General features: G+C 46.1%; 3 protein-coding genes across 3 annotated transcripts in view; 1 reads left to right on the forward strand and 2 right to left on the reverse strand.

Annotated features, from left to right (window-relative positions):
- Window positions 1-400, reverse strand: part of LOC134341608 (zinc finger protein 239-like) — an 86985-nt gene extending 86585 nt beyond the window's left edge. Inside the window, exon 1 of the mRNA XM_063039493.1 lies at window positions 357-400. The gene's annotated coding sequence lies outside the window, so the exon portion shown is untranslated. The remainder of the gene's footprint in view (window positions 1-356) is intronic.
- Window positions 1-18676, forward strand: part of LOC134341616 (zinc finger protein 239-like) — a 618489-nt gene that overhangs the window by 68362 nt on the left and 531451 nt on the right. The window lies entirely within an intron of this gene.
- LOC134341605 (zinc finger protein 229-like) lies at window positions 3013-10784 on the reverse strand. The gene is made up of 2 exons (XM_063039479.1): window positions 10714-10784; window positions 3013-7028 (listed from the first exon to the last, which is right to left on the reverse strand). Exon 2 carries the CDS (start codon window positions 6613-6615, stop codon window positions 5341-5343), a length of 1275 nt encoding a protein of 424 aa, XP_062895549.1. The 5' UTR covers window positions 6616-7028; window positions 10714-10784; the 3' UTR covers window positions 3013-5340.

The following is an 18676-nucleotide window of genomic DNA, read 5'->3' on the forward strand; positions in this document are numbered from 1 at the left end:
GGTGAGGAAGGGATCTCTATGGTTCACATTGTCAGGGTGTTAAGTTTACCAGGAGACAAAGACTTCAGGGACGAGAGGTTTTCTGTTGACTAATACACTGTGTGTGGACCCCGCTGGCAATTCTGGTGTTGTGACCCGAATCAAACACCACGCTGCCCACTCCACCAACAACACGGCACAGCCGGACACATAACAGGGGACTTTACATCTCACAACACTGGATTCAGTGATGAAACCCGTGATTAATGTTGTTGTCCCACTGAAATCATAAGAAACGTCCATTCAGGTGTTTTTAATTACAAGCGCACCCCCCCACCCACCCGCCTGACGTCACACATGGTTCCCCTCGCGCGTACCTGACGTCACACAAGCGCTGCTCTGCTCGCGCTGAAACAGTTTAACGGCGGAGCTGCCGACCACGAGACCCCTCCACCCCTCACCTCCGCTGCGCTGTAGTCATTGGCCCGAAGCGATGTCAATCACTGTTTCCGCCCAATAGCGGAAGCGGGCCAGCCGAGAGGGCGTTACCCCGCTGACATCTCTTCTCAAAGAGGAACAAATCCCAAAGTAAATGTCCGCTTTCTGATTTATTTCCATTTCCCTCCGAGGGAAGTTGGGGCGTTTGTGAAGCGTCTCCTGCGGCCGGAGTCTGATGTATCGCTGAGAGGTAGGAGGAGACCGCTCGGCCCGTCGGTTTGATGCCGGTTCCCCGGGGAGGGAGAGGGGGATTTTATTGAAAGGATGAAGACGGTGAGAGAGGGGGCGGACAGGATGTTTGTCCCGGTGGGGACAGGAGGGGCTCATCTGTGGAAATGTCTGAGCCCACGGTGGTGGCGATTCACCACATTGGGGGGCAAACACCGGCAGACTGTTGCCCTGCAAGCGGGGCCAATGGTCCGGGCACAGTGGGGACAGGAGATGTGTTGGGTGTTGGGGGGGGGGGTGAGGAGAGGATATTTCGTATGTTTTTTGTATCCATAACAGAGGGCACAGCCTCAAAACTGAGGAGCGACCTTTTAGAGTAGTTAGGGAGAGTTTTATTTAGTCAGAGAGCAGTGAATTCTCTGACACAGACGGCAGTGGGGGCCAAGTCTGTGGGTACATTTAAGGCAGAAGCTAATAGTTTGCTGATCAGTCAGGGCATTACAGGATATGCCGAGGAGGCAGGTGCATGGGGTTGAGTGAGAACCGGGATCAGCCTTGATAGAACGGCGGAGCAGACTCGATGGGGCTGAATGGCCTAATTCTGCTCCTGTGTCTTATGGTCTTATACTGCTAGTGTCTTACACAGTGAAGATTGACACAAAATACTTATTACATTCGGCTGCTATTTCTTAACTATTACTGACTCTCCAGCATCATCTTCCAGTGGTACAATATCAACTCTTGCCACTCTTTCACTCTTTATATCTCTGAATAACTTTTGGTACTTGATATTATTGGCTCACTTACCTTAATTTTTCATCTTATCTCTCCTGTGTGTTTTTTTTTTAGTTGTCTCCTGTTGGTTATGTAAAACCTTCCCAATCCTCTAGCTTCCCACTACTTTCTTGCTATATTATATGACCTCACTCTAGCTTTGATCAAAAACAGGAGAAAATCTGTGGATGCTGGAAATCCAAGCAACACATACACAAAAAGCTGGAGGAACCTAGGAGCTCAGGCAGCACATATGGGAAATAGTAAACAGTTGATGTTTCGGGCCAAGACCCTTCATTGTGACTGGGGAAAAAAGATGAGACGTCAGATGAAGAAGTGTGGGGGTGAGAGGGGTGGAAGAAGTGGTAGGTGATAGGTGAAACTGGGAGATGGGGAGTAGTGAATGAAAACACTTCTGAGCATATAATTTCCTTAACAATTCTCGAAAGATCATTGCTAATGCCTCCACATCTCTTCAGCCACCTCTTTCAGACCTCTGGGGTGTACAGTGACCTATTGACCTTCAGACCATCTCTGTTTCCCAAGAACCTTCTCCCAGGTAACGTAACTTTACACATTCTGACCACTGACATCTGGGACTTCCATATTCCTGCCAGGGTCTTCGACAGATAAGAGAGATGTACAATGTATATTCAGTTCATCTACCATCACCTTGCACCCCACCTCATTGCTGCCTCTCCAGCATCATTTTCTAGTGGTTTGATATCCACTTCCACCTCCCTTTTACACTCTATGTACCTGAAGAAAAATTTGGTATCCTCTTTAACACTACTGGCTAGCTCACCTACGTATTCCATCTTTTCCCTCTTAATTATTTTAGTTGCATTCTGTTGGTTTTTAAAAGCTTCCCAATCCTCTAACTTCCTAGTAATTTTTGCTCTATGCCCTCTCTTTGGTTTTTAAGTTGTCGTTGATTTCTCTTATCAGCCAGTTTTGTCACCTTACCTTCAGAATACTACTTCTTCTTTGTGATGTGTCTATCCTCTGCCTTCCGAATTGCTTCCAGAATTGCTATCACTGCTCTGTTTTCATTCCTGCCCATGTTCTTTTCAAATCAAATTTGACTATTTCTTCTCTCTTGCTCTTAAATTCTCTTTATTCCATATCTGACTTTAGCTACTCCTTCTCTAATGTCAGGGTGAATTTGATCAGATTAAGATCACTTGCCCCTAAGGGTTCTTTGAACTTAAAGTGACCTAATTCAGTCCGGTTCATTACAACACCCAATCCAGAATAGCTGATCCCCAAGTGGACTCAACCAAGAGCTGTTCTAAAAAAAAGCATCTTGAAGGCATTCCAGGAATTCCTCCTCTTGAGACCAACACCATCCTAATTTTCCTAATCACTTGCATGACAATCCCCCATGACTATTGTAACATTGTCCTTTTGGCACGCATTTTCTATCTCCCATCGTAATTTGTGGACCACATACTTACCACTGTTTGGGAGCCTCTATACAATTCCCATCAGGGATTTTTTTTTACATTTGCTGTTCTACCCACAGATTCTACACCTTCCAACCCTATGCCATGTCTTTCTAATGATTTTATTTAATATTTTACCAACAGATCCACACAACCCCACTACCAGCTTGTTCGTGGCTTGTTCTTTCAAGAAACACATAAGTATCTGGGAAACAAAAGGACCTGCAGATGCTAGAAATCTAGAGAACTACACACAAAGTGCTGGAGGAGCTCAGCATGTCAGGCAGCATCTATGGATGGGAATCAATATTTTGGGCCAAGACCCTTCTTTGGGACTCTTGATACCGACATATCTGAAAAATCAACAAGCAAAAACAATAGAAAGTGGTGCAAAATTGGAAAAACCTTTGACAAAATTCAGTTCAAGGCTTAAATAAACCTGCCAAACAGAGCTCAATAGTGAACAAATACAACAAAGGCAATAAACACTCTCATCAATACCGACATTAACTTTTTAATGAAAATATCTTGGTCCCATTTCAATCAGTAAAATTTACAAAGATAAATAAGAACTGAAATGACAAATTTAGAAAAGACTATTTACACTGAAATCCACTTAGATTAACACTACCCTGGATAGAAGGAGGAAGAATAACACACATGAAAAAAAATCACACAACAGTCAGAGAAAAGTTCTAAGTATATATTTTCATCAAAAAATAATAGGATTCAGTGCCCCATGTGCATATGCAATTGTGATAAGAGATACAGACGAAAAAACTTAAATGAGAGGCTAACTCAGAAAAATGAATCATCACTATGGAAGAAAACATTAACCAGTGGAATGAGTATGACCCTCCATGGGAGACATCCCAACGATCTGAGCAGACGAGATGGTGACAAGGAAGCATCGAGCACCTGACTGAGAGTTGGAGACCTCTTCCCAGAAACAGAGGGGTTCCTTGCAGAAATACTGGACAAGGTGGTTAACAAAAAGAAAAAAAAAACATACAAAACAAACAAACAAGGAAATGCAGAAATTGCCAAGAGAAACCAGACACAATCCAACACATTCCAGGATCCTGCAGCAGGTTAACTCAATCTGATTACTTATGCAGGTACAATCAAGTGGCAAATATCATTCACCAAAATCTTGCTTTAAAATACCTACTCATGAATGACCACCATAACTTCATTAAGGCACCATAAATTCAAGCCTGATCCAGTTAGGGACAGAATCTCACAATTTATATGATAATCAATACATCATTACTGATAGGATAATCCATAATAACCATCCAGATATAGTATGACAGGATAAACAAGCAGGAACAACTCCCTCAATAAATAAAACCATTCTCAACACACATATGTCCTCGACCAGTGGAGCACCTCACAACAGGCATTACTTGTGTCAATAGTCAGACAACCGAATTATTTTCTCTGCCAATCAGTTTCCAAACGTTGTTACTCTGTCATTTGTTGCCATGCCCCGCTGCTGATTCCCTTCTCCTCATCATACGTTCTTACCCCGACCATCGTCCAGAGCCCCAAACTCTGCCCTGTGCAGACCAGCCTCTGGTTTCTGACCCTGTTTCGTTGAACATCCAACTGATGGTTTCCCATTCTGCTTTCAGTATTTAGAGGACAGTGTTTTTTTTTTTCTAACAACCCTTTACAAGCAGGGAAAATGACCCATAATGTGGAAATGAGCCCTAAATAAGGAGGTTAACGACCAATGTCATTCTTCCTCAGCCCAGAGATTTGAGGGGCGATGAACATCTCAGACAGAACTGCAGTCAGCTCGACTTCTTCAGTCTGCAGAATATTCAAGGGAAACCTCTTCACCCACAGAGTGGTGACTGTTTGGAACCCATCACCACAGGGAGAGCGAGAGATGAACAACAGGGGAGGATTTAAAAGGACCGTCGTGGAACTGAATCACTGGCAAAGTTGATTCTCTACTGTACACTAGTTGTGTTGTAAATTCACTAAGTACCAGAGACAGAGTTTAAAATAGAACTGATTTATTTATCTCAGATCCAGAATACTAAACTCCAGTCCCATTAAAGGTGAATGTGCAGCAGAAGAAACTTCTCCCATGTCCAGTGACCAGGGTGCGGAACAGCAATAATTACACAGCTCAGCACCGTCAGACACTCTCGAAATAGCGTTCAGCAATGGTGATGCATAAGTATCCAGAATGCAGCTTACTGAAACTCTCTCCCCAGTGTGAACCCCGTAAGGTGTCACAAGGTTAGATAACTGAGTGAATCACTTCCCACATTCACAACAGGTGAATAGTTTCTCCCCTGTGGGAACTCAATGATGCTTGATTTGGCTGAGAGAATTTCTTCCTTAACTCTTAGTAGGGGATCGGACCAGTATGAACTCGCTGGTGTCTCAGTAGTTGAGATAACCGAGTGAATCCCTTCCAACAGTCTGAACAGGTGAACGGCCTCTCCTCAGTGTGAACTCACTGGGGTACCAGTAGGTAGTATGACCGAGTGAATCCATTCCCACAAACTAAGCAGGTGAATGCCCACTCCCCGGTGTGAAGTGACTGGTGTCTGAGTCGCTGAGATGACAAGGTGAATCCCTTCCCACAGTCTGAGCAGGTGAACAGCCTCTCTCCGGTGTGAACTCGCTGATGTACCTTCAGTTTAGATGAGCAAGTGAATCCCTTCCCACAGAATGAGCAGGTGAATGGCCTCTCCCCAGTGTGAAGTCGCTGGTGAGCCTTTAGGGTGGATGACTGAGTGAATCCCTTCCCGCAGTCTGAGCAGGTGAATGGCCTCTCTCCAGTGTGAACTCGCTGATGTTCCTTCAGTTTAGATGAGCAAGTGAATCCCTTCCCACAGTCTGAGCAGGTGAACGGCCGCTCTCCAGTGTGAACTCGCTGATGGTCCTTCAGATTAGATGACCAAGTGAATCCCTTCCCACAGTCTTTGCAAGTGAATGGCCTCTCTGCAGTGTGAACTCGCTGATGTACCTTCAGTTTATATGAGCAAGTGAATCCCTTCCCACATTCTGAGCAGTTGAAATCCCTCTCTGCAGTGTGAACTCGCTGATGTACCTTCAGTTTATATGAGCAAGGGAACCCTTTCCCACATTCTGAGCAGGTGAAATCCCTCTTTTCAGTGTGAACTGACTGATGTGCTTGTAGGTGGGATGACTGAGTGAATCCCTTCCCACAGTCTGAGCAGGTGAACGGCCTCTCTCCAGTGTGAACTCGCTGATGTTCTTTCAGTTTAGATGAGCAAGTGAATCCTTTCCCACAGACTAAGCAGGTGAATGACCTCTCTCCAGTGTGAACTCGCTGATGTACCTTCAGTTGAGATGAGAAGGTGAATCCCTTCCCACAGTCTGAGCAGGTGAATGGCCACTCCCCGGTGTGATCTGACTGGTGTCCCAATAGGGAGGATGATTCAGTGAAACCCTTCCCACAGATTAAGCAGGTGAACGGCCGCTCCCCTGTGTGAATTGACTGGTGTCTCTTTAAGGAGGATGATTCAGTGAATCCCTTCCCACAGACTGAGCAGGTGAATGGCCTCTCTCCAGTGTGAACTCGCTGGTGAGCCATTAGGGTGGATGACTGAGTGAATCCCTTCCCACAGTCTGAGCAGGTGAATGGCCTCTCTCCAGTGTGAATTCGCTGATGTACCTTCAGTTGGGATGACCAAGTGAATCCCTTCCCACAGTCTGAGCAGGTGAACGGCCTCTCTCCAGTGTGAACTCGCTGGTGAGCCATTAGGTCAGATGACTGAATGAATCCTTCCCCACAAATTCAGCAGATGACCAGACTCTGCCCAGTGTGAACTGACTGGTGTGTCCATAGGTGGGAAGACCGACTGAATCCCTTCTCACACACAGAACAGGTGAATGGCCTTGTCCCAGTGTGAACTTGCTGATGCACCTTCAGTTGAAATGACCGACTGAATCCATTCCCACTGTCTAATCAGATGAATGGGTCCCCCCCCCCCCCGTGTAAAATGACAGGCATGCCAGTCGTTCAGATGATCGAGTGAATCCCTCCCCACAGTCTGAGCAGGAAGGATGATCGAGTGAATCCCTTGTTCCACTTCTTAATTATTTGGACAGAGACAGCAAAACTAGCGTGTTGTGTTCGAGATTCCCGTAGACAAATTCCTTGTCATTTTTAACCTGTAAAAAGATTTACAAAATCCATCAATGGGTGAAGGACAGTATTTCAGATGAGATCACTTGAGTTGACCAGGAATGATCTGACAACACACTGTTACAGAGAGGTTCAACCCAAGCTGGGGAGAGAAATCACCTTCTAACTGGGCACAGCGCTGGTATCTGGAATGACCATCAAATTCTCTGATGCTTTTCCTGTCTCTAAAAGAATGGGGCATTTCTACTGTCTCCAATCTATGACCTGGCTGAGTTTGACTCTCTCCATTGGTATTATTCCTTGTTCCCACTGAGCTGCATGGGTTCCTGGCCCCACAGTAACTGAAACACTCTCACACAAATAGCTGGCAGTGCATTCCACGCACCACCACTCTCTGTGTAAAAAAACTTTCTCTTGACATCCCCCTCGGTATCTGTTTCCAAGCACCTTAAAACTATGCCCCTCATGCTAGCCATTTCCGCCCTGGGAAAAAACCTCTGGCTGTCTGCACGATAAATGCCCCTCATCATCTTATCCATCTAAAAAAGGCTCTAAACATAAACAAGGAAATTATACATTGAAGATTTGTTAGTATACAAAATTTTGAGGGTATAGATAGGGTAAATGCAAGCAGCTTTTTCCACTGAGGTTGGGTGGGATGACAACCGGAGGTCATGGGTATGTGGGAGAGGTGAAAATTTAACAGGAACATGTGGAAAAGCTCTTTACTGAAATGGTCATGAGAATGTGGAATGAGATGCCAGCACAAGTGGTGAATATGAGCTCAGTGTCACCATTTAAAAGAAGTTTGGATAGGTACCTGGATGGTAGGGGTATGGAGGGCGATGGTCCCGGTGCAGGTAGTTGCATTAGACAGCTTAAATGTTTTTTCAGCATTGACTAGATGGGTCAAATAGCCTGTTTCTGTACTGAACTTCTCCATGTTTCTATGACAGAGAAGCTGGCCAGACTTGTTTGGAAGGGAAAAGGTGGGAGTGACAATGGAGCAGCAATGGCTGGAGTTTGTGGGACCAATTCGGGAGCTGAGTGATAGACACATCGATACAAAGAAGTGGAAGCAGTGGAAAGGCAGGACACAACCGTGGCTGAAATGAGAATTCAAAGCCAATATGAAAGCCAAAGAGAGGGTAAATAATGACCAAAACCTATTGGGACGCTTTTAGAAACCAACAGAAGACAACTAAAAAAAAGTCAGATGAGCTCAGTGCATGGACTCATGATATTGTAGTCATTAATGAGTCTTGGTAGCACCCATTAGAGGAACAAAATATCTGGGGCCTCAATATCTCCTGAAAACCCAGGTTCCCTGCACCAGTTACCTTTTACCTTTTATTTTGGCAGGCTCATACAAACTGGACACCCTCAAAATTTCATTTCTGAAGGCCACCCACTTACCAAGTACTCCTTTGGCAGAAAACAGCCTGTCCCAAACCACACTTGTCAGATCCTTTCTGATACCACCAAAATTGACCTTTCTCCAACTTAGAATCTCAACCCGTTGTCCAGACCTTTCTTTTTCCATATTTACTTGGAACCTCATGACATTATGATCATTAGACACAAAGTGTTCCCATACACCAATTTCTGTCACTAGCCCTGGATCATTTCCTGATAGGTTATTGCACACTTCTACGTCAGGAATTCTATGTACTGATTAAGGGCATATTTGACAAACTCTACCCCATCTAGTCCTTTTACAGTCTGGGGGTCCCAGTCAATATATGGAAAGTTGAAATCACTTCCTAAATCAACCCTTGTTTCTTGGCCTAGTCTGCAATCCCTCTACAAATTTGTTCCTCTTAATCCCTCAGACTGTTGGGTACAACCAAGTCCCAGTAATGGATACAATTTCATAATTCCCTGTCCTGAGCTTATTTGGCTTTCCTATGATGCTTCCTGCATTGTGATATACACAGTTCAGGACAGTCGTCACACCATTTGATTGCTGACTTTGTCTGAGGTCTGAACAACATCTGTGTGGTGTCAATAAAACAACCTCTCTGGGATAGCGTCCTCCACCAGTACATCAGGCTGACTAATTCAATGCTGAAACGATTGTATTTCTGTGTTATATTGACTGTCCTGTTGTATATACGATTTATCATAAATTACTATAAATTGCACATTGCACATTTAGATGGATACGTAACATAAAGATTTTTGCTCCTCGTGTATATGAAGGATACAAGTAATAAAGTCAATTGAATTCAACTCACCCTCTCCACTATCTGTTCTGTCATTCTTGCTCCCATCCCCACTGAAACTTTAGTTTAACCTCTTCCCCCCCCCCCGCCCACTAGCAATAGCCAGCCTCATCCCTAGGATATTAGTCCCCTTCTAGTTCTGTTGCCCTAACTAATTCCCTGCAACACTTTCTAAAGTGGTCCACCTGTCGTTGTGGGGGATAGCACCAAGAGTACTCTGCGATGGCTATTTAACCTCATTCCCCTTAATGACTCTCACTCAGTTTCCTGTGTCCTGCACCTTGGGTGTAACTCACCTCTCTTCATGTCATACCTATTCCCCCCCCCCCCCCTCAACTCCTGGATGATCTGGAACTCATCCATTTCCAGCTTCAGCTCCTTAAAGTGCGGGGTTACAAGCTGCAGCTGGATGCACATCTTGTAGGTGAGGGCATCAGCGACACTGGAGGTCTCCCCACCTTCCCACCAATGTCCCCCTTAATTTGTTAAGACCAGTGTGCACATCAATCTTGTACTGTGCATTTTTCACCCAGTGACAACATGTGCACAGTGAATTTTAAATAGAGAGGTATTCATTTTCACAGCTAGCAAATCACTGTCGAATAAGAACTTTGATCCCCTCTGGGCTTGATCGAGTTCATCTGCACTCTCACACATCCTATGTAGCAGGCTTGTAACGGGTAATGAAGGATTTTCTCACCAGAGCTTTTGAACAATGTCCCTATGTGGTTTGCTTGCTAAATTACACTTTGAAAAGTCAGATTTCCAAATATCACTCCACTTCCTCCCACTTGCAAATTTTCCAGCAACTTTTGCATCACCACAATACACAAAGGTAACACCAGTTTCTATATTGTACATAAATATTTCCCCTGAACCCTCCCCCAGGAGACTAACGGTGGTGAACTCAGTGATGGCAATGCCAATCAATATGAACTACTCTGTCTCATTGGAGTCTCACACATTTGTGATGTGAAAACTACTTGTACACCCAGAGTGAATGGGTGAAAACATGTTCTCACGACTAGAAAAGTCCAGAACAAGAGGAGGTGGAACAAGCAACACACACAAAATGCTTCAGGAGCTCAGCAGGCCAGGCAGCATCTATGGAAAAGCGTACTAATGCTGAGTTCCTCCAGCAATTTGTGTGTGTTGCTTGGATTTTCAACATCTGCAGACCTTCTCTTGTTTGTGATCGGAGGTAGAACAAAGGTGATTTTCTCAACAGCTGATGTGAAAGATTTTGTTCCCTTTCTCCGAGTTCCCAATCCTTGCATTTAGACAGCTGGAGCTCAGCTCTGTCTGAGAGATCCATCGGTTCCCATTCCCTCATCAGCCGGAAGCTCCCCGGGGCCCGTGTACGGATGGTGGGGCTGAGAGAAAGGGAAGAGATCAGGACTGTCCCGGGATTGGGTCACGGTGGCTGGGTTCACAGCAATTGCCCCTCAGTCGGTTTTGAATTTTCTCCCCGGAGATACACTCTTACCTGTGCCGATCACCCCGACTCCTTTTGTTTACTGCGCGCATGCGCGATATTCGGGAACATCCACAGCCCTGACGCCTGCGCATTCGATCTGCGCTTCAGCGAGCTTTCTGGGTAATCACGGTGCCATTAAAAGTTTCTGTAAACACCGATTGTCCATACTTAAGTTTTTCTTCTGTAGAAAACTCAGTAGCTCTTTTAACGCAGAAGGCAGCTCCCATAAACAATACACTTCATATCAGCAAACATTCCGCGTGTCTGATGCCAAAGTAGAACCTTCTTCCAAATGCAGATATAAAACACAAGAGATTCTGCTGTTGCTGGAAATGCAGACACATACACACAAAATGCTGGAGGAACTCTGCAGTTCAGGCAGCAGCTAAGCAGAGGGGTACACAGTCTAGGCATGCTGAAGGGGCTTGGCCTAATCGTTGTCTATTTATTCCTCTCCACATTTGCGGCCTGATCTGTTGATTTCCTCCAGTATTTTGTAGAAATTAACCACCTTTTTTTTCAATTAAACAGTTTCAAAATGTTTCTGATCTTTCATTTGTAGCCACCCCCTGCTGGTCTGATTCCTCTTCCTCCTCTTCGTAAATTTTAGGTCCCATCTCTTTCTGGAGCCCCAAAGCCCTGATTCAGGCTGGTAACTCTTTGGTTTCTGACTCTACACCATCGAAGGCTCATTTGCTAGTCTGCTGTCAGACTTTAGAAGCGCATTGCAACAACCCAGCTGTCTGAGGCACAGTCCTTTGAAATGAGTGAAAATGACACAAAACGTTGAAAAAGATCAGGGAAGAAAGGGATAGGGTGGTGAAGAAAGCTTTTGGTTTGCTGGACTTTATTAATCAGAGCATTGAGTATAGGAGTTGGGATGTAATGTTGAATTTGTATGAGGCATTGGTAAGGCCAAATCTGGAGTATTGTGTACAGTTCTGGTCACCGAATTATAGGAAAGATGTCAATAAAGTTAAGAGAGTACAGAGAAGGTTTACTAAAATGTTGCCTGGGTTTCATCTCCTAAGTTACAGAGAAAGGTTGAACAAGTTAGGTTTTTATTCTTTGGAGCGTAGAAGGTTGAGAGGGGATTTAATAGAGGTGTTTAAAATTATGAGGGGGATTGATAGAGTTGACGTGGTTAGACTTTTTCCATTGAGAGTGGGGAAGATTCAAACAAGAAGGCATGGGTTGAGAATTGGCGGACAAAAGTTTAGGGGTAACATGAAGGGGAACTTCTTTACTCTGAGAGTGGTGGCTGTGTGGAACGAGCTTCCAGCAGAAGTGGTTGAGGCAGGTTCTATGTTGTCGTTTAAAGTTAAATTGGACAGCTATATGGACAGGAAAGGAATGGAGGGTTATGGGCTGAGTGCAGGTCGGTGGGACTAGGATAGGGTAAGAGTTCGGCACGGACTAGAAGGGCTGAGATGGCCTGTTTCCATGCTATAATTGTTATATGGTTATAAGAAGGAGCTTAACCACCTTAGACCAGAGCTCTGAAGAACATTGAAACCACAGTGAGCTCATTGTGTTATTCAGTCTGGAGAGAAGCATGCAGGAAATTCATGCAGGTGTATAGGATGATGAGAGGCATTGGTCGTGTGGATAGTCAGAGGCTTTTTCCCAGGGCTGAAACGGCTAACACGAGGGGGCATAGGTTTAAGGTGCTTGGAAGTCGGTACAGAGGAGATGTCAGAGCTAAGTTTTTTAAACAAAGTGTGGTGTGTGTGTGAAATGCACTGCCTGCGACGCTGGTAGAGGTGGATACAACAGGGTCTTTTAAGAGACTCTCAGATAGGTACATGGAGATTAGGAAAATAGAGGGCGATGCGGTAGGGTAATTCTAGGCAGTTTCTAGAGTAAGTTACATGGTCGGAACAACATTGTGGGTCGAAGGGCCTGTAATGAGCTGAAGATTTCTATGATTCTATGAAATTCAAGGGAAATCTCCTATCCCACGGAGTGGTGACCAGTTGCAACCTGTAATCACACGGAGAGTGAGAGGGGAACGGCAGGGATACAGTTTGATATACTGATATGGGATAGGGACATGGGCAGGGACAAGATGGGCCGATTGGCCTCTCTAGTGTACATTGTGAGTGTGGTAGATACAGTAAGTACCTGAGACACGGGATTTGATACAGAACTGATTTATCTTTCACAGATCCACAATATTAAACACCAGTCTAGTTTAAGGCTAACATCAGCAGAACGGACTCCTCCAATGCTCAGTGACCAGGGTTCAGTCCTGGGTGCGATGAGCAGCCGCAAGAACTGCAGAATCTGACAGTAACCGTCCCTCATGAACCTGCAGGTGCCTTCAGTCATCGTAATGGTCAAACATTTAACACAGAGCCATTCATGTGAGAATTTAGCTTTTTCTATTTTTCTGAGCTTCTCGTGAATGTGTACAGTTTAGTTAAGCTTTGCTCCAGAATTTCCACACAACTAAGAGTTTATTACATTTTTTTATTTTTAGTTTTGCACTGCTAATATAATTTAACTATTTAATATGTATATTATTGTAATACATAGTTGTTAAAATCTATTGTTCTGAATTAGGTTCTACTGCTGCCGCAGAGACAACGAATGTCATGACATTTGCCGGTGCTATTAAACCTGATTCTGATATTGATATGGGAGACCCACCACCGGTCACCTGATCCCAGTTACCGCAGATCGTAAAGCGAGATTGAAGCCTTTTCTATTTATCTGCATTCCTCAGAAATGATAACAGTTCAGTTAAGTTTCCTTCCGAGGTTCCAAAGCAGAAGCTCAGTCTGTCTAATATTTCCACACAATTAAAATGGGAATTTGTTTATTTGTATCACGTACTGAGCTACAGTGAAAATCTTGCCTGACGTACTATCCACACAGATCAATACATTACAACAGTTATTGAGCTGATATACGACAAAACAATAACTGTAACAAAGCATTATGGCTGCAGAGAAAGTGCAGTGCAGATAGACATATGGTGCAGGGCCACATCGAGTTACATTGTGAGGTCGAGTCCATTTTATCGGACTGGAAACCATTCATTTGGCTTATAACCGCAGACAGGAAGCCGTCCTTAAGCCTGGTGGTACGGGCTTTAAGGCTTTTGTATCTCTTCCCCGATGGGGGAGCGGGTTTGCAGCAAGAATGTCCGGGTTGTGAGGATCTTTGAGTACACGGCCTGCTTTTCCGACGCAGGGGAAGTGTAGGAAGAGTCCATGGAGGGGAGGCTCGTTTCTCTGATGTTCTCTGCTCTCCAAAGTTCTCTGCAGTTCCTTGCAGTCATGGGCAGAGCAGTAGCCATACGAAGGCGTGAAGTATCGACAAGAAGATCAGAGACCTCGGCCTTCACCCTGCCTCGTGTAGCTGGATCCTGGGCATCCTGTCAGATCGCCGGCAGTTGGTAAGAGTGGGTTCCCTTACCTCTGTCTCTCTGACCCTCAGCACTCATACGAGCAGGGTTGTCTCCTTGGCCCCCTCCTTTACTCTCTGTATTCCCATGACTTGTGTCGCCACCCACAGCTCCAATCTGATGATTAAATTTGTTGATGACACTACACTGACTGGCCTAAACTCAAATAATAACGAGGCAGCCTACAGAGAAGAAGTCATCACCCCGACACAGTGGTGTCAAGAAAACAACCTCTCCCTCATGGTGACAAAAACAGAGGAGCTGGTTGTGGACTACAGGAGGAATGGAGACAGGGACCAAATTCATCATTTCCAAGTCTGTTATTGACACAAAATGCACATTTTAATATTGATCGGGACACAATGTATTTTATGTATTGTTAATGACATAAAACATATTTATAGATTGTTACTGACAGAGAATCGTATAATTTGTGTTCCGTGTGTTATCTGAATGTACTTGCCTGTGATGCTGCCACAAGTCAGTGTTTCTCTGTACCTGTACCTTCCCGTACTTGTGCACTTGGCAATAAATTCAACAGGACCTGAGAAATCTCAGTGAGATTTGATTAGTGATGATCATCTTGGCAGCTCGGTCGGTCGAATGTAGAGAGACAGTACACTGTTGAATGCAAAACCCTGAACAGTGTTGATGATCAGAGGGATCTTAGACTCCAAGTTCATCGCTCCCTGAAAGAGACTGCACAGATTGATCGGGTGGTTAAGAAGGCAAATGGCGTGGTTGTGTTTATTAGTTGAAGCACTGAGTTGAAAAGTCGGGAAGTTGTGTTGCGGCTGTTGCGAGCCTGCGGTCGGACTGTGACTGTGTCTTTAAGAGCGCCGGAGTGAGGAGGTGGGACTATGACGTCAGTCACAGGCTGACGGCGCTGACTGTGGATTTAACCATAAGAGAGAGAGAGCGATCTGCAGACAGGCAGTCGGCCAGTCTAAAGAGAGAGAGAGGGGGATTGGAAAAGCTTATAGGTTCAGTTTGTCGCAGCTGAGGTTTGGAACTCTCCTATGCCCAGAAGAGTGAGTTGATCATCGGTACACGGAACCACAACTAATGTGTGTGGTTGTCACTTCATAATATCCATAGGAGTGAATTTTGGAATATCTTGGGGGACCGCTTGTGTTAACCCTTGCCTGGGTATGTTGTGTGGATCAGACTGCTCTACACAGACATCCGTAGTGCAGTCCAGGTCAACGGGAGGGAAACAGACAGCTTCCCCATCAGGTCTGGAGTCAGGCAGGGCTGTCCCCTCTCCCCTGTCTTGTTTGTCTGCTGCATAGAACCCTTTGCGGAAGCCATTAGGAGGGATGAGGGCATAAGAGGGGTGACGCTGCCAGGCAGTGGAGGGACCCAAGTGAAAACCTCCCTGTACATGGACGACGTCACCGTCTTCTGCTCTGATCCGAGGTCAGTTCGCAGGTTGATGGGCACCTGCGAACAGTTCGAGCTAGCGTCGGGGGCCAGGGTCAACCGCACGAAGAGCGAAGCCATGCTCTTCGGCAACTGGCCCGACCGATCCAGCGTCCCCTTCAACATCAGGTCTGACCACGTGAAGGTGTTGGGGATATGGTTCGGAGGGGCGGAGGCGTGCAACAAGAACTGGCAGGAGCGGACTGCCAAGGTGAAACAGAAACTGGGACTGTGGGGAGGGCGCTCCCTGTCGATAACGGGCAAGAACCTGGTCATCAGGTGTGAGGTGCTCTCAGGGCTGCTGTACTTGGCGCAGGTCTGGCCCGTCCCCCGCTCCTACAGCTCGGAAATCACCCGGGCTGTCTTCAGATTCGTCTGGGGATCCAAGATGGAGCGGGTGGGACGGACCGCCATGCACAAGTCCCTGGACAACGGGGGCAAGAACGTCCCCAATGTCGCCCTCACCCTGATGGCCAGCTTCGTATGTGGCTGCATCAGGTTGTGTGTAGAGCCCAGGTATGTGGGCACCAAGTACCGCTACGTGCCCAGGTTCTACTTGTCGCCCTGGCTACGAAGGATGGGTCTGGCCCCACTCCCGCGCAACGCCCCAGTCAGCTGGTCGTTGCCGGCATACCTGTCCTACGTAGCAAAGTTCTTCCAGGAGAACGCCTTTGACCACAGGGCCATCAGGCAGTGGTCGGCACGTAGTGTCCTGCAGGCACTGCAGGAGAAGGACGTGATGGACACAGTGGGGTGGTTCCCGGAGCAGACTGTCCAGTTCATCTGGCAAAATGCCTCATCGCCAGATCTAACCAACAGGCACCAAGACCTCGCCTGGCTGGCGGTGAGAGGGGCCCTCCCAGTCAGAGCCCTCCTGTACGCCCGGAACGTCGTCTCCGCACCCCATTGCCCACGGGAGGACTGCAGTGAGGAGGAGTCTGTGACCCACCTCTTTGCACACTGCCAGTTCGCAAAGAGGGTGTGGAGGAGGATGGATGGGCTAGTGTCACGGTTTATCCCCAGCAGCTGCGTAACAGAGGACTCGCTGATCTACGGGCTGTTCCCGGGGACACACACGGAGACCAACGTCCGGTGCTGCTGGCAGATCATCAACTCGGTGAAAGATGCTATTTGGTCGGCCCGTAACTTGATGATCTACCAGCACATGGAGATGTCCGTGGGAGAATGCTGCCGACTGGCACATTCTCGACTGCAGGAGTACGTGCTGAGGGACGCACTGAAACTTGGTGCAGCCACCGCAAGGGCCCGGTGGGGAAGGACCACAGTATAGGTTTCTCCACCCGTGGGAGTGGGAGGGGTCGGAGGGCGGGGAGTATACCCCTCAACAATGAAATGATGTGGTATAAATACGGATATGTACTGTGTATAATGCAAACGTATGTAAAGGATGAAAAGTTATTGAATGGTTTATTGTATATATTTATTTTTGAATAAAGTATATTTTGAAATAAAAAAAAAATGTTGTGTGGTAACACCTGGCAAACGATACTCCTGTGACACGTCACTTTCGCTGATAACTCGTATGTGAATTTGTAGAGGGCGCAGAAGAGGTTTACCAGGATACTGCCTGGATTAGAGGGCATGAGCTGTAACGAGAGGTTTACAAACTTGGGTTGTTTTCTCCCGAGCGGCACAGGCTGGGGTGAGACTGGATAGACGTTTATAAGATTACGAGAGGTAGAGATAGAGTGGACAGACGATATATTTTTCCTGGGGGTTGAAATGTCTAACACATTTAAGATGAGAGGAGATGTGAGCTGCAAGTTTGTTTCTTTCTGCATTACGACTGTACATTGAGCTGATATACGACAAAACAATAACTGTAACAAAGCATTATGGCTGCAGAGAAAGTGCAGTGCAGATAGACATATGGTGCAGGGTCACGGTGAGTTACATTGTGAGGTCGAGTCCATTTTATTGGACTGGAGACCATTCATTTGTTATAGCCGCAGACAGGAAGCCGTCCTTGAGTCTGCTGGTACGCGCTTTAAGGGTTTCGTATCTCTTCCCCGATGGGGGAGCGGGTTTGCAGCAAGAATGTCCAGGTTGTGAGGATCTTTGAGTACACGGCCTGCTTTTCCGACGCACGGGGACTGTAGGAAGAGTCCATGGAGGGGAGGCTTGTTTCTCTGATGTTCTCTGCTCTCCAAGGTTCTCTGCAGTTCCTTGCAGTCATGGGCAGAGCAGTAGCCATACGAAGGCGTGAAGTATCGACAAGAAGCTCAGAGACCTCGGCCTTCACCCTGCCTTGTGTAGCTGGATCCTGGACTTACTGTCAGATCGCCGGCAGGTGGTAAGAGTGGGCTCCCTCACCTCTGTCTCTCTGACCCTCAGCACACATACCCCACAGGGTTGTCTCCCTGGCCCCCTCCTTTACTCTCTGTATTCCCATGACTTGTGTCGCCACCCACAGCTCCAATCTGCTAATCAAATTCGCTGACGACACTACATTGATTGGCCCAATCTCAAATAATAACGAGAAGTCATCACCCCGACACAGTGGTGTCAAGAAAACAACCTCTCCCTCATGGTGACAAAAAACAAAGGAGCTGGTTGTGGACTACATGGGGAATGGAGACAGGGACCAAATTCAACATTTCCAAGTCAGTTATTGACACAAAATGCACATTTTAATATTGATCAGGACACAATGTATTTTGTATATTGTTAATGACATAAAACATATTTATAGATTGTTGCTGACAGAGAATCATATAATTTGTGTTCCGTGTGTTATCTGAATGTACTTGCCTGTGATGCTGCCACAAGTCAGTGTTTCTCTGTACCTGTACCTTCCCGTACTTGTGCACTTGGCAATAAATTCAATGGGTCCTGAGAAAACTCAGTGAGATTTGATTAGTGATGATCATCTTGACAGCTCTGTAGGTCGAATGTATGAGACAGTATACTGTTAAATGCAAAACGCTGAACAGTGTTGATGATCAGAGGGATCTTAGACTCCTAGTTCATCGCTCCCTGAAAGAGACTGCACAGATTGATCGGGTGGTTAAGAGGGCAAATGTTTATGGTTGTCTTTATTAGTTGAAGCAATGAGTTCAAAAGTCGGGAAGTTGTGTTGCAGCTTTGTAAAACTAGTTAGAACACATCGGGAGTGTT

This window comes from Mobula hypostoma, unplaced genomic scaffold, assembly GCF_963921235.1.
Source record: "Mobula hypostoma unplaced genomic scaffold, sMobHyp1.1 scaffold_36, whole genome shotgun sequence".
Classification (NCBI taxonomy): Eukaryota; Metazoa; Chordata; class Chondrichthyes; order Myliobatiformes; family Myliobatidae; genus Mobula; species Mobula hypostoma.

Coding starts and splice junctions, on each gene's coding strand:
- LOC134341605 (XM_063039479.1), bottom strand. CDS start 6,615: ATGGCTCACCAGCGAGTTCACACTGGAGAGAGGCCGTTCACCTGCTCA.